This window comes from Labrus mixtus, chromosome 8 (genome assembly GCF_963584025.1).
Source record: "Labrus mixtus chromosome 8, fLabMix1.1, whole genome shotgun sequence".
NCBI classification, from domain to species: domain Eukaryota; kingdom Metazoa; phylum Chordata; class Actinopteri; order Labriformes; family Labridae; genus Labrus; species Labrus mixtus.
Genome location: NC_083619.1, coordinates 1,550,602 through 1,563,391, shown reverse-complemented (window position 1 = coordinate 1,563,391; position 12,790 = coordinate 1,550,602). Strand labels below are relative to the sequence as shown.

Sequence of the window (12,790 nt, the reverse complement as noted above, 5' to 3'; positions counted from 1 at the left end):
ATGCTATTTATACACAATGTCACAGGACATCTGTTTGTTTTTTAGGACAACCCCTCTTACTTCAACAGCAGCAGGGGTTTCTGTCTTAATCATATGTATGTCATAAACTTAAAGGACAACACAGGTCACAGGTACAATCTCCTGTCTAGATGTCCCTGGGCAACCCTCTGGACATAAGGGTCCATTTGTTCACATTCCACTGTGGGGGATCCTAGCTTTGCTCTAAGCATTTCCTGACACTCATAACTCATCCTGCGAACAACCCCTCTAAACAACCATTCCACTGAAGGAAACCCCTTTAACAGATGTGTGCAGTATACACTTAAAGATCACTATAATATCTCTGTCCTAGATATTTAAGACACTTCAATGATGTGTGTGTTTGTGCGTGTCCGTGCGTGTGTGCACACATGTCTGTGTGTATGTGTGTGCATCGTAGCAGAACTCCAACGTGCGCGATTCAGAGAGCAGAGGAGAATTGTAAACGCGCAACTATGTAGAGACAGAAATGACAAGCCGTCTTGTAAATAAGATAAATAACATAAGGCTATTTGTTCAATAAAAGGAGGAGGTATAGACCTGTTCTATAGGAAAGGTATCCTTATGACTTCTGTTGTGATCTGGCGCTTTGCTTCACTTGTCCTTATAAAGGGTGGAAACTCTCCCTCAACCTCACATATGAGCCCTCACACAAACATAATAAAGAAGGCATTATCTGCTCTCTATGATCATCTGAGTGTTTACATTGTGTTTAATAAATCTTCATATTTTCTATCAGTCAACGATCAGTTTAGTTTTAAAGACATGTCTTCACAGGGGGACGAAGAGGACTCATGTTATAGAGGAGCAGCCGTCCTGTGCTGAGTGTCAGGACGTCCTGAAGGATCCCGTCTCTACCAGCTGTGGACACTGGTTCTGCAGACAGTGCATCACCTCATACTGGGACCAGTCTGGTTCACCAGGAGACTCGTCCTGTTCTCAGTGTGTAAAAAGATCCAGAACAGGACCTGGACTGCAGCCAGTCAGTCAGAGCCGCACTGAACAAAGTAAGACTGTACACCTTTCTGCTTCTGTGATCTCCTCCTAAAACAGGACTTTTATTGGTAAATGTAAAAAGAATAGAAATTAAAACTATTTTTTACTTCTCTTGCAATAATATTTGAAAATAATAAGCAGATTCTATCATTCTCTCTTTCAGTAGATAGAGGTCTGCAGGAGGTTTTAGATGAACATAAGGTCAGTCTGAGGACGAGATGTGAACGTGTGACTGAAGGAAGTGATGAAACAGGAAGTAGAACCCTCCTCAACAGGATCTACACTGAGCTCTACATCACAGAGGGACAGAGTGAAGAGGTGAACACCCAACATGAGGTGAGACAGATTGAGACAGACTCTAAAAAGAAGACCCTCCATGAGACTCCAATCAAGTGCCAGGACATATTTAAAGCCTTACCCGACCAACAGAAACAAAAGACAGAAGCTCAACAGAATCACATCAGAGTGGTTCTGACAAACGGCGTCGCTGGTGTTGGAAAAACCTTCTCAGTGCAGAAGTTCACTCTGGACTGGGCAGAGGGCTCAGAGAACCAAGACATCAGTCTGGTGATCCTGCTTTCATTCAGGGAGCTGAACTTGATCAGAGATAAGCAGTACAGTCTTCTTGAGCTGCTCCGTGTTTTTCATCCAACATTACAGAAGATCACAGCAGAGACGCTCGCTGTCTGTAAACTATTGTTCATCTTTGACGGCCTGGATGAAAGCAGACTGTCGTTGGACTTCACAAACAGGGAGGTTGTGTCTGATGTCACACAGAATTCATCATTAAACCCACTGTTCACAAACCTCATCAAGGGGAATCTGCTCCCTTCCGCTCTCATCTGGATAACTTCTCGACCTGCAGCAGCCAATCACATCCCTCATTCATGTGTTGACAGGATTACAGAAGTACGAGGCTTCACTGATTCCCAGAAAGAAGAGTACTTCAGGAGGAGGTTCAGTGATGATGAAGATCTGTCCAGCAGAATCATCTCACACGTCAAGACATCCAGGAGCCTCCAAATTATGTGTCTGATCCCAGTCTTCTGCTGGATCACTGCCACAGTTCTGGAGCACATGATGACCACAGAGCAGAGAGGAGAGCTGCCCAAGACCCTAACTGACCTGTACTCACACTTCCTGCTGGTCCAGACAAAGAGACAGAAGCACAAGTATGATGAGGGACGTGAGATGAGTCCACATGAGCTGATTGAGGCCGACAGGGAAGTTCTTCTGAAGCTGGGGAGGCTGGCGTTTGAACATCTGGAGCAAGGAAACATCATGTTCTACCAAGAAGACCTGGAGCGGTGTGGTCTGGATGTCACAGAGGCCTCAGTGTACTCAGGAGTTTGTACTGAGATCTTCAAAAGAGAGTGTGTGATCCTCCAGAAAACAGTCTACTGCTTTGTTCATCTGAGCGTTCAGGAGTTTCTGGCTGCAGTCTACATGTTCCGCTGTTTCACCAACAGGAACACAACAGTTCTGAAGGCTTTTCTGGGAGAAACATCTGTAGATTCAACTCTTGATGTTCTCCTAAATGAAGCAATGGAGAAATCCCTGAAAAGTCAGAACGGTCATCTGGACCTGTTTGTTCGCTTCCTTCATGGTCTCTCTCTGGAGTCAAACCAGAGAATCTTAGGAGGCCTTCTGGGTCAGACAGACAACATTCCAGAAATGATCCAGAGAGTCATCAACAACCTGAAGAAGATGAACAGTTATGAAATCTCTCCAGACAGAAGCATCAATATCTTCCACTGTCTGATGGAGATGAACGACCTCTTAGTCCATCAGGAGATCCAAGAGTTACTGAAGTCAAAGAACGGATCAGAGAAGGAACTCTCTGAGATCCACTGCTCTGCTCTGGCCTACATGCTGCAGATGTCCGAGGAGGTTCTGGATGACTTGGACCTGAAGAAGTACACCACATCAGACCAGGGACGACGGAGACTGATTCCAGCTGTGAGGAACTGCAGGAAGGCTAAGTAAGTCCAGATGTGATGAGCATTATAAATCAGTGTCATGTACTAATTTACTTGTTTATTTTTCCTCACTGTTCACCAAATAGTGTTCCTCTGCTAACGTTCAGGAGAAATAGTCAGTCGTATTTTTTTTGCCCTGAGTTCAAAAATAGATTTGATACAGTAGTTTTTTTTTTGTGAACACATTGAGGGAATTCCCAAAGAATGGTCTGAGATGGCTGATAGTGTAATCCCTGAAAAGGGAGATATCAGATGCTGTGAGCTCCCCCTTCCAGCCTCTGAAGGCATTACAAATCAATCATGAGCATCATCTCTTAAAAACTCAGCAGGTAGATCACAGAAAAACTGTTCTGGCAGGAGATCCTTAACCTCATTACATTTTATTCTTTGCTGACTTGTTTGATTTGCAGCGGTCACTGTCTTTCCCGTGTATAGAAATGAGCCAGACAGCACAAGAATGACATCCTCCTCCTCCAGAGTTACTGTTCAATGATTTTCAAATGGTTTTCTAATCCAGAGAGATTCATCTGAATAGATCACACTTTAGATCACAAACTATAGACATGATGGAATCCTAAATAAAACTACATTTGTTTCCATTCATCTGCAAAATTTAGTAAACCATTGAAAGATTAAAAATGTGCAGGTTTCAAGACGAGTGATGAGACTTGTCAGTGACGATTTCCACTGGTGTGTAAAGTTAAGACCAAACAGGACATGCCAAACTGTTTAATAATCAAATGTGAGACGTAAAATATCAAACGCTTGTTTTATAATTCATATTTCTCTATTATATCTCTATTGTGTCACAACAGACTTTCTGACTGTGACCTCTCAGAGACTCACTTTGACGTTGTGGCCTCAGCTCTGAAGTCCAACCCCTCCCACCTCAGAGAGCTGGACCTGAGCCTCATCAAGCTGGAGGATTCAGGAGTGAAGCTGTCTGCTGGACTGCAGAGTCCAAACTGCAGACTTGAGTCACTGAGGTCAGGTCACTGACTGTAATATAGAATACAAACTGTGTTAGAATTTGAATGTATTATAAGTTAGCCCTTTCAGATGCATTGTCTCATATTTAAGGGGGTCCTTACACAAACAGTAAAACACAAACATCCAAAACAGCATTATTTAACAGACACACTTACAATTACACAAATACAGATAGCTCTCCCTCAACCCCAAAGGCGAACAAAAACGTTCTAAGATTCAAAGTCCACGAGGAAAACACTGGTAAGAAGCCCTCAGGGACTAAACATTCTGGGTTATCAAACACAAGACCAACAAGACACAGGTGAGACCGACAAGACACAGGTGAGACCGACAAGACACAGGTGAGACCGACAAGACACAGGTGAGACCGACAAGACACAGGTGAGACCGACAAGACACAGGTGAGACCAGCAATCAGAACTGGAGGGAAACATACAGAGGCAGGAAGAAAGACGAGAAGTACTGGGGACAAGTCCTACAAAATATAACGAGAAACACTAAAGACACACAGACACACTCATGAATTCAACAATACACACTAGAACAGAGAAACACGGATAAAAACTACAAAATAAAACAGGAATCACTAAAGAGACAGAGAACTCAACTGAACTCCTCTGAGACGAACCCATCCGACACCATAGCCCTGAGGGAGGAGGGGGTCTGAAGGTGGGATCCCTCGTTAGCTGAAGACGACCCCTCAGAATCAGAAGATGCCACCTCGTCGTCCGGGGGTGGAGGAGTAGGCTTCTTACCCCACCTGGTGGTCATCGTGAGTTGGTCAGGATGCAGCTGGTGGAAGTCCCTGATGAGTTGGGGGGAGAGGATGTGTCTGGCCGGTACCCACGACCTCCCCTCGGGACCATACCCCTCCTAGTCCACCAGATACTGGATACCAAGGCCTTGACGGCGGGAATGAAGAAGGCGTCGGACAGAGAATGTTGGTCCCCCATCAATTAGGCAAGGGGGCGGCGGAGGGGGCGTCCAAGGTTGGTCCCGGGTCGACAACCACACGCTCTGGCTCACTTAGTAGCCGATCTACCACCCTCAGTATAGTAGTGTTGTTGTTGGACGGCGGTAGACCAGTAACAAAGTCCAGAGAGAGGTGGGACCAGGGGCGAAGGGCACAGGCAGAGGTTGCAGAAGACCAGCAGGAGCCTGATGAGATGGCTTGTGCTGGTTGCAGACAGGACAGGCACTGACAAACTCCCGGGTGTCCTTCTCCAAGGTGTCCCACCAGAACCTCCACTGCAGGACCTCCTTGGTGCGCTGTACTCCAGCATGGCAGGTAAGTTTGGAACTGTGTGCTCACTGAAGTACATCCGATCTCAGAGGCTGAGGAACGGACGGGCGGTCGGAAGGGCAGGAACTGGGTCCAGGTTGATCCTCCAGGTCCTCCTTGACTCTTGCCTCCACCTCCCAGGTCAGTGGAGTGACCAGACATGAGAATTGTGTCAGGACCAGCGATGTCCTCCCTCTCCAGAAATTGAAGCGGGAGAAGAGGGACCACCTGGCTTGTCGGGAATTCAGTCTCTTAGTAGTCTGGATATACTTAAGGTTCTTGTGGTCAGTCCAGACAATAAATGTTTGTTTAGTCCCCTCCAACTAGTGACACCACTCCTCCAGAGCCAATTTAACTGCTAAGAGCCTTCGGTTGCTGATGTCGTAGTTTCTCTCAGCCAGGGTTAATCGTCTGGAGAAGTAGGCACAGGGGTGAAGCTTCTGGTTGTAGGGGGCCCGCTGAGACGGGATGGACACCACCCCAACATCGGAGGCATCCACCTCCACCACAAACTGTCTCTCAGAGTCAGGGACTTGGATGATGGGGGCAGAGGTAAACCGGGCCTTAAGGATCTGGAAGGTCTCCTCAGCCGAGGGGGACCACTGGAATGGCACCTTAGAGGAGGTCAAGGCTGTGACGGGGGAGGCAAGCATGCTGCATCGTCGGATGAACGTCCGGTAAAAATTGGCTAAGCCAAGGAACCATTGGAGCTGCTTGCGGGAATCAGGGATGGGCCAAGAGGTTGCGGCCGACACGGAGACAGAGGGAGAGTGGAACTCACACTTCTCAGCTATCACAAAGAGTGAGTTCTCCGAGAATCTCAGTAACACCGCCTGTGTGTGGTGCACGTGTTCATCCATGGTCCGAGAAAAAATCAGGATGTTGTCCAGGTACACAAAGACTTGCTTGTTTAGCATGTCCAGTAGGATGTTGTTAACCAGAGCCTGGAAAACGGCCGGGGCATTGGTAAGTCCAAAGGGCATGACCAGGTTTCGTAATGTCCGGTGGGAGTATTCAGTCATACGCAGTCATATGGGTGGTGCGGAGGAAGAGAGGTAGCCTTGCCAGATAGGAGCATGTGAATGGGCAAGGCAAGTTTATTTATATAGCACATTTCAACAACAAGGCAATTCAAAGTGCTTCACACAATATCAAAAGCATCATGACAGAGGGAAGAAATATTAAAATAGAAAATTAAAAAATCACTACAACAAACAATTCAAAATCACAGAGAAGGACCATTCCTTGGCATTTTTACTACCTCCTGATATTCCAGATTTTATTAAGGGAGTCGGTTTGGTTTACTGTAACCAGGAAAAACTTTTATTAATCTTGAATATTCAGTTTATTGCCTCTTTCCTAGCAATCTTCAATTATCCAGTAATTGGTATCACAAGATATGTTTAAAGTCCTTCCAAGGACTCTTCAATTACCCAGTAATTGGTATCACAGTAAATGCCAAGTTCAGTCACAAATGTAAAATAGTTAAAATAACATAAAAATCATTCAAATAAATTTATTGAAATAAAATATAGAGTAATATAATAAGGGTAAAAGTTGCAGTGCAGAGTTATAGTGATGAAATCAAAAATAAAAATGAAAAGCATAAAAGTTACAGTGCAGAGTTTAAGACCATATTAAGATTGTAAAGGCAGCTGTAAACAGGTGAGTCTTCAACCTCGATTTAAAAGAGCTGAGAGCTCCAGCAGACCTGCGGTTTTCTGGGAGTTTGTGCCAGATATAAAGGAGTATAGAAACTGGGCAGGGTCTGGGGTGTCACCGTCCCCTGTAGGTGACCGTCTAAGGTGCTGGCAGGAACAGGTTTAGGCAGAGGAACATGACCAATACCAAACTGGTGGTCGTCAATTATCAATTAAAATTACGTCAGAACCAGAGTCTATAAAAGGTGGCCAGAGTCTGGGGACCTTCAGGCAGGAGAAGTCAGGCCTGGCACAGGGGGCATTTATCGGGTAAAAAGTCTGAAGTACGACTCACCAAATATTTCCCCGTTATTTCCCCGTTATTGGTGAGTCCGCCCTTTTGCTGGACATTGGGAGACGATATGACCAGCCTGGCCACAGTAGAGGCAGAGATTCCCCTGGGGACGGCGCTCACACTCCTCAGGTGTGAACCTGCATGGGTTCAGCTTCCCCGGGTTGTAGCCCTGACATGATGCTGGTAGCTGCTGAAGGGCCTTGAGGCTGGTGGAAGAGCGGCAACCTGTCTCCCCCTTGCGTCGCTCCTGTCTCTTTGCCTGAATGCGCCTCAGGTTCTCCAGTGTAGAGACTGACGTGCCTGAGCAGCGGTGTTGGCTAAGTGTGCCTCACGCTGCTGGAGGATCACTTCAATCCTCTCAAAACGGGACTGTGGTGAAGAGGTGTGCGCTGGGTCCATGATTGGCCAGATCGTACTGTAACGGGTAGTGTATGGACCCAATTGCAGCACGACAGGAAACTGGCAGATATAGTCACACACTTTATTTCTCAGCAGCAGATGATACAAATACGAACACAGGTAATGAACAATGTCTCTTTTAACCAGCTGGGGAAATTAGCCATGCGTGGCACAGGAATCCGGAGTCCAGAACTGATTGTGCAGAACAAACACAAACACAGGAAAACTCACTTTGAACAGAAAGAACAGGTAATCCACACTCAGCCGGGAAAACAGGCTAACAGGAACCAGAATTCGCTGAAGCAACACTCGTGGTCGGGGACAGAAGGCTGAGGTAATTACTGGGGATTTGACGGAGAAGGTGAGTCCAAGGCAGGCAGGGTCAGTACCGGGAGATCAGTCCAAGGGAAAACGCTGGAAAGAATGTGATGACAATCTGGCAATGAGAAAGTTTGGAGCAGCAGCTTATGTAGGGGCTTGATTACTGATCAGCTGCAGCTGAGAGAGCAGGTGAGCTGATGAGGTGGGTGTGGCTGATAGATAGAGTAAGAGGAAGGGAGTCTGAATGGAAAAGTATTGAGAGGCAGAGCAGTGCTGTGACAGTAACAGTCTGAATATTGTTGTTGCACCAAATAGCTCTACCAAGTGGTGCCTCTGTTAAGTTTCGAGTGTGAGATAGAAACAGTTGTTGATCTCTGACATCCTTCTTCTAACCAGCTATCCCGGGACTTCTGCTAATTGCTACCTGCCGCTAGCTTCTACAACTATGCCAGCTATGTTACAAGATGATGTCAGTGCTGATGTAACTGATCCAGAGTTAACTCCATCAGCTGGATGGTGTGGTTAGCATTCAAACAGAGATAAGAGTCATAAACAGTCTAACACAGGCCAAAGAGTCACACCAATGCAGGATTCCAGCTCTGAATGAAGAGTTAATAAAAGAAACACAATCAATCAGTGCATTTAATGATATACAGATTTAAAAAAGGTCAGTAATTATACTTTGGGGAGGGGGTGTATACATGGGCATGGAAACACAGTAATGTGACTTTCAAAAAGGCAATGTTTCCTTTTTTCAATTAATTTTTGGTGATTTGTATTTCATTAAGGCTCGGTCTTAAAAGAGAAAAACAATAAGGACAGCATTCCAAAGGTGTATTCTAATCTTGCTGTACCCAGTTGTTTGACGATAATAGGGAGTTGAGCGTGTTTTTTCTCCCATTAGGTCTTAAAAGAGCCACATGTGGCCGGAGAGCCACGGGTTGAGTATCGCTGATTTAGAACGACTTTTAAAAGGCTTCTATATCCTGTCAAAGTATTCCAGAATTAGGAATCATCTTCATGCAAAGATTTCTGATAATGTGGAGAAAAGTTTCAAACTCTTCATGAAGATGGAAAACAACGTGCACATGAAGCCTCTGGTTCTGTTAAGAACTCAATAATGTCTGATTTGATAAATGTACTAACATCACAGACATCATCTGTGCACATGAAGCGCTGTATGAATGTTGTGCTGACATTTGGAGGATTTCGATTTTGAATACACAATCAGAAATGATCCTCTAATGATTTAGAGAAACTTTTATTAATCAGGACAAATTGATGTTGAGATCCTCATCACAACCTAAACACATGTGAGTGGATTATACATTATACATATTTTTCTTCATTTATTTTTTATTCAGATTGAGGGAATGCAGTTTGTCAGAGAGCAGCTGTTCTTCTCTGGCCTCCGCTCTGAAGTCCAACCCCTCCCATCTCAGACAGCTGGACCTGAGTGACAACAACCTGCAGGATTCAGGAGTGAAGCTGCTGTGTGATTATCTGCAGAGTCCAAACTGTAGACTGGAGACTCTGAGGTCAGACACCGTTTCTTTCTTTGAGTCTGTGATACTGTTAAAAACCTGAGCATGATGAACCCTGTAGGAATCCTAACCTAAAAACAAGCTGACCACCATGAAACAAGCTAACATTAGCAGCAGCTCTGCTCCAAGCCCCCACTGACCTCCTGAGTCCACTGAAGAGGGTCTGCTAATCACTGTTTGTTAACATCCAAACAAGCTCAATATGAAATACACAGACTAAATGTGTGTGTTTTAGTCTTCTTTCCTCATTTTAAGACAGTTGATTGTTTTTTAAAGATCATATATCAAAATCAACTCTCTGATTTGAAACATACTGTGAGGAGGTTAGATCTGCTGATGAAACAGACTAAAATGAATCTTGATTTCTCTTGATGACTGGTTAAACACAATTAGACCAACAACATTATAAAGTCCTTTTGAAAGTCTGCTTGTTTCCACCTGGTCGCTGTCACATGAGGAGAATTACAGGACGCTGTCTGGAAAAGACTTTATTGACATTTCCTACAGAAGAGATTCACACTGACTTGTAGTTTATAGAGTTCAATGAAAACATGAGGATTTTTTGTTAGGGAATACTATACAGGACAAGACCAGTAAAGAGATAAGAGGTTTCACTTTGTCCACAGGGGCCCCAAAACGGACACGTAATGAAAGTTCCTCACAGGAGCTCTGAGTGTTTGAATCTAAGAATGATCAGGAAGAACTAAAGTATTAATGCATCCTAATGAAGTTCTTCAATGTTGAAATTAACAGATGATGATCACATCAGTGTGTTCATGTGGACAACATCGCACATCCATGCATAAAGCTCACTGTCATCTACATTCACGTCTTTTATTCTTTATTCAGATTGAGTGTCTGCAGTATATCAGAGATCAGCTGTTCTTCTCTAGCCTCAGCTCTGAAGTCCAACCCCTCCCATCTCAGAGAACTGGACCTGTGTGTCAACGAGCTGCAGGATTCAGGGGTGAAGCTGCTGTGTGATTATCTTCAGAGTCCAAACTGCAGACTGGAGACTCTGAGGTCAGATCACTGACTGTTTCGTTCATTTGTATCATTTCAATCCACATCCTCAATTGTTTTTCAAGTTGCTGAATAATTTAGAGATTTGATGTGAAAATGTTTTTATGGCTATGTTAAGTAAAGTTGAACAACGTGCACATGAAGCCTATGGTTCTGTTAAGAAGTGAAATCATGAAGACTTTGGATTCAATAATGTCTGATTTGATAAATGTACTAACATCCCAGAGCTGACTGAGATCAGCAGCCTGTTATTCATCTGTGCGCATGAAGAGCTGTATGAATGTTGTGCTGACATTTGGAGGATTTAGATTTTGTGAATACACAATCAGAAATGCTCCTCTAATCATTTAGAGAAAATTTTATTCATCAGGACAAAGTGATGCTGAAATACACCTGACAACCTGAACACATGTGATTGGATTATACATATCTTTCTTCTTCATTTATTCAGATTGAGATGGTGCAGTTTGTCAGAGATCAGCTGTTCTTCTCTGGCCTCAGCTCTGAAGTCCAACCCCTCCCATCTCAGAGAGCTGGACCTGAGCATCAACAACCTGCAGGATTCAGGAGTGAAGCTGCTGTGTGATTATCTGCAGAGTCCAAACTGTAGACTGGAGACTCTGAGGTCAGACACCGTTTCTTTCTATGAGTCTGTGATACTGTTAAACACTTCAGGAATGAAGAACACTGTGTTAATTCTAACCTAAAACAAACTGAGCACCATGAAACAAGCTAACATTAGCAGCAGCTCTGCTCCCAGCCCCCACTGACCTCCTGAGTCCACTGAAGAGGGTCTGCTAATCACATATTTCTGGGCATCATGTTGTGTTTTTCCTGCCTGCCTTCATGACTCATTAAATTGTTAGATGGTCATGCCTGTGATCTAATAAAGGCTTCCTTTACGGCTCACAGGTTTAAAGAATGTGTGGTGATAATAACAAACAGTTCATGAGCCTCTCATCACCTTTAACTTCCAAACCAGGCTTTATATGAAATACACAGATAGAGTGAAGAGCAGCACAAAGACATTTAGGAAGGTACAGACACCTCTGACAAACCTCCATGAACTGTCCTTTGGTAACAAATCCAATAATGACGGCACATGTGGTTATTTTGGGGGGAAAACCTGGTCTTGCTAGCTAGAGACGGCATCCATCCCACTTTGGACGTTGCAGCTCTATTATCTAGAAACATAGCAGAGGTTATTAGTCCAAAACCTTGACAACAACACAGAGTTCAGACCAGGAGGCAGAGCTGCAGTCTTACACGCTTCTCTGCGCCTCCCTTAGATCTGTCTCCCAGTCACTATAGCTGTAATTCTGAATCGAACTGTAGTTATACTATAAGTACTGGCCCAGACCCGAAAAGTCATCCAAACGTAGAAAAAAAAGGCGTAAATCGTCAAATTCTCATTAGAATCAAAACTACGAATACGATTTTGCAAAAAAATCAGAAAATTCACTACGGACTTTTGAACATTAGTTCTTTAGCATCCAAATCTCTTTTAGTGAATGATCTGATATCAGATCAGCATATTGATTTACTTTGTTTGACTGAAACCTGGCTGCGTCGAGATGAATATTTTAGTTTAAATGATTCCACTCCTCCCAGTCATTTTAGTACTCATATACCTCGAGACACCGGACGAGGTGGTGGAGTAGCAGCTATTTTTAATTCTAGTCTTCTAGTTAACCCTCGACCGAAGCTGAATTTTTCTTCTTTTGAAAGCCTTGTTCTAAGTCTTTCACATCCAATCTCAAGGACTTTTCAGCCAGTTCTAGTTGTTGTAGTTTACCGCCCTCCTGGCCCATATTCTGAGTTTCTATCTGAATTTGCAGAATTTTTATCAAATTTAGTCCTTAGCAGTGATAGAATAATTGTTGTAGGTGACTTCAATATCCATGTGGATGTTGATAATGATAGCCTTAGCACAGCTTTCATGTCACTATTAGACTCTATTGGTTTCACCCAGGGTGTAAACGAACCTACTCATCGTTTTAACCACACTCTGGATCTTGTTTTAGCTTATGGCATTGAAATCCAAAACCTTACAGTTTTCCTAGAAAATCCTCTTCTATCAGACCATTTCCTTATTACTTTTGACTTTGTCCTACCAGAATTATCCCTGCTTAATAAAAATGTGCTCTCAAGAAGTTTATCTGATAGTGCTGTAACTAGATTTAAGAAAGCTATTTCAGCTGCTTTTGATTCAGTACCGTGTT

At 44.0% G+C, this 12,790-nt stretch overlaps 1 protein-coding gene across 10 annotated transcripts in view; it reads left to right on the top strand.

The window, feature by feature from the left end:
• The window catches only part of LOC132978584 (NACHT, LRR and PYD domains-containing protein 12-like), a 52,998-nt gene that overhangs the window by 26,465 nt on the left and 13,743 nt on the right, over positions 1-12,790 (top strand). For 7 of the 10 annotated variants that reach the window (XR_009673943.1, XR_009673946.1, XR_009673947.1 and 4 more), the window contains 6 exons: positions 817-1,046; positions 1,199-3,017; positions 3,830-4,000; positions 9,366-9,539; positions 10,395-10,568; positions 11,020-11,193. Coding sequence is in view for 1 of the 10 variants with exons in the window: in XM_061043802.1 (XP_060899785.1) it covers positions 817-1,046; positions 1,199-3,017; positions 3,830-4,000; positions 9,366-9,539; positions 10,395-10,568; positions 11,020-11,193 (2,742 nt within the window). In the remaining 9 variants the exon portion in view is untranslated. The remainder of the gene's footprint in view (positions 1-816; positions 1,047-1,198; positions 3,018-3,829; positions 4,001-9,365; positions 9,540-10,394; positions 10,569-11,019; positions 11,194-12,790) is intronic. The other 3 variants (XR_009673949.1, XR_009673948.1, XR_009673950.1) reach the window with 3 other exon arrangements.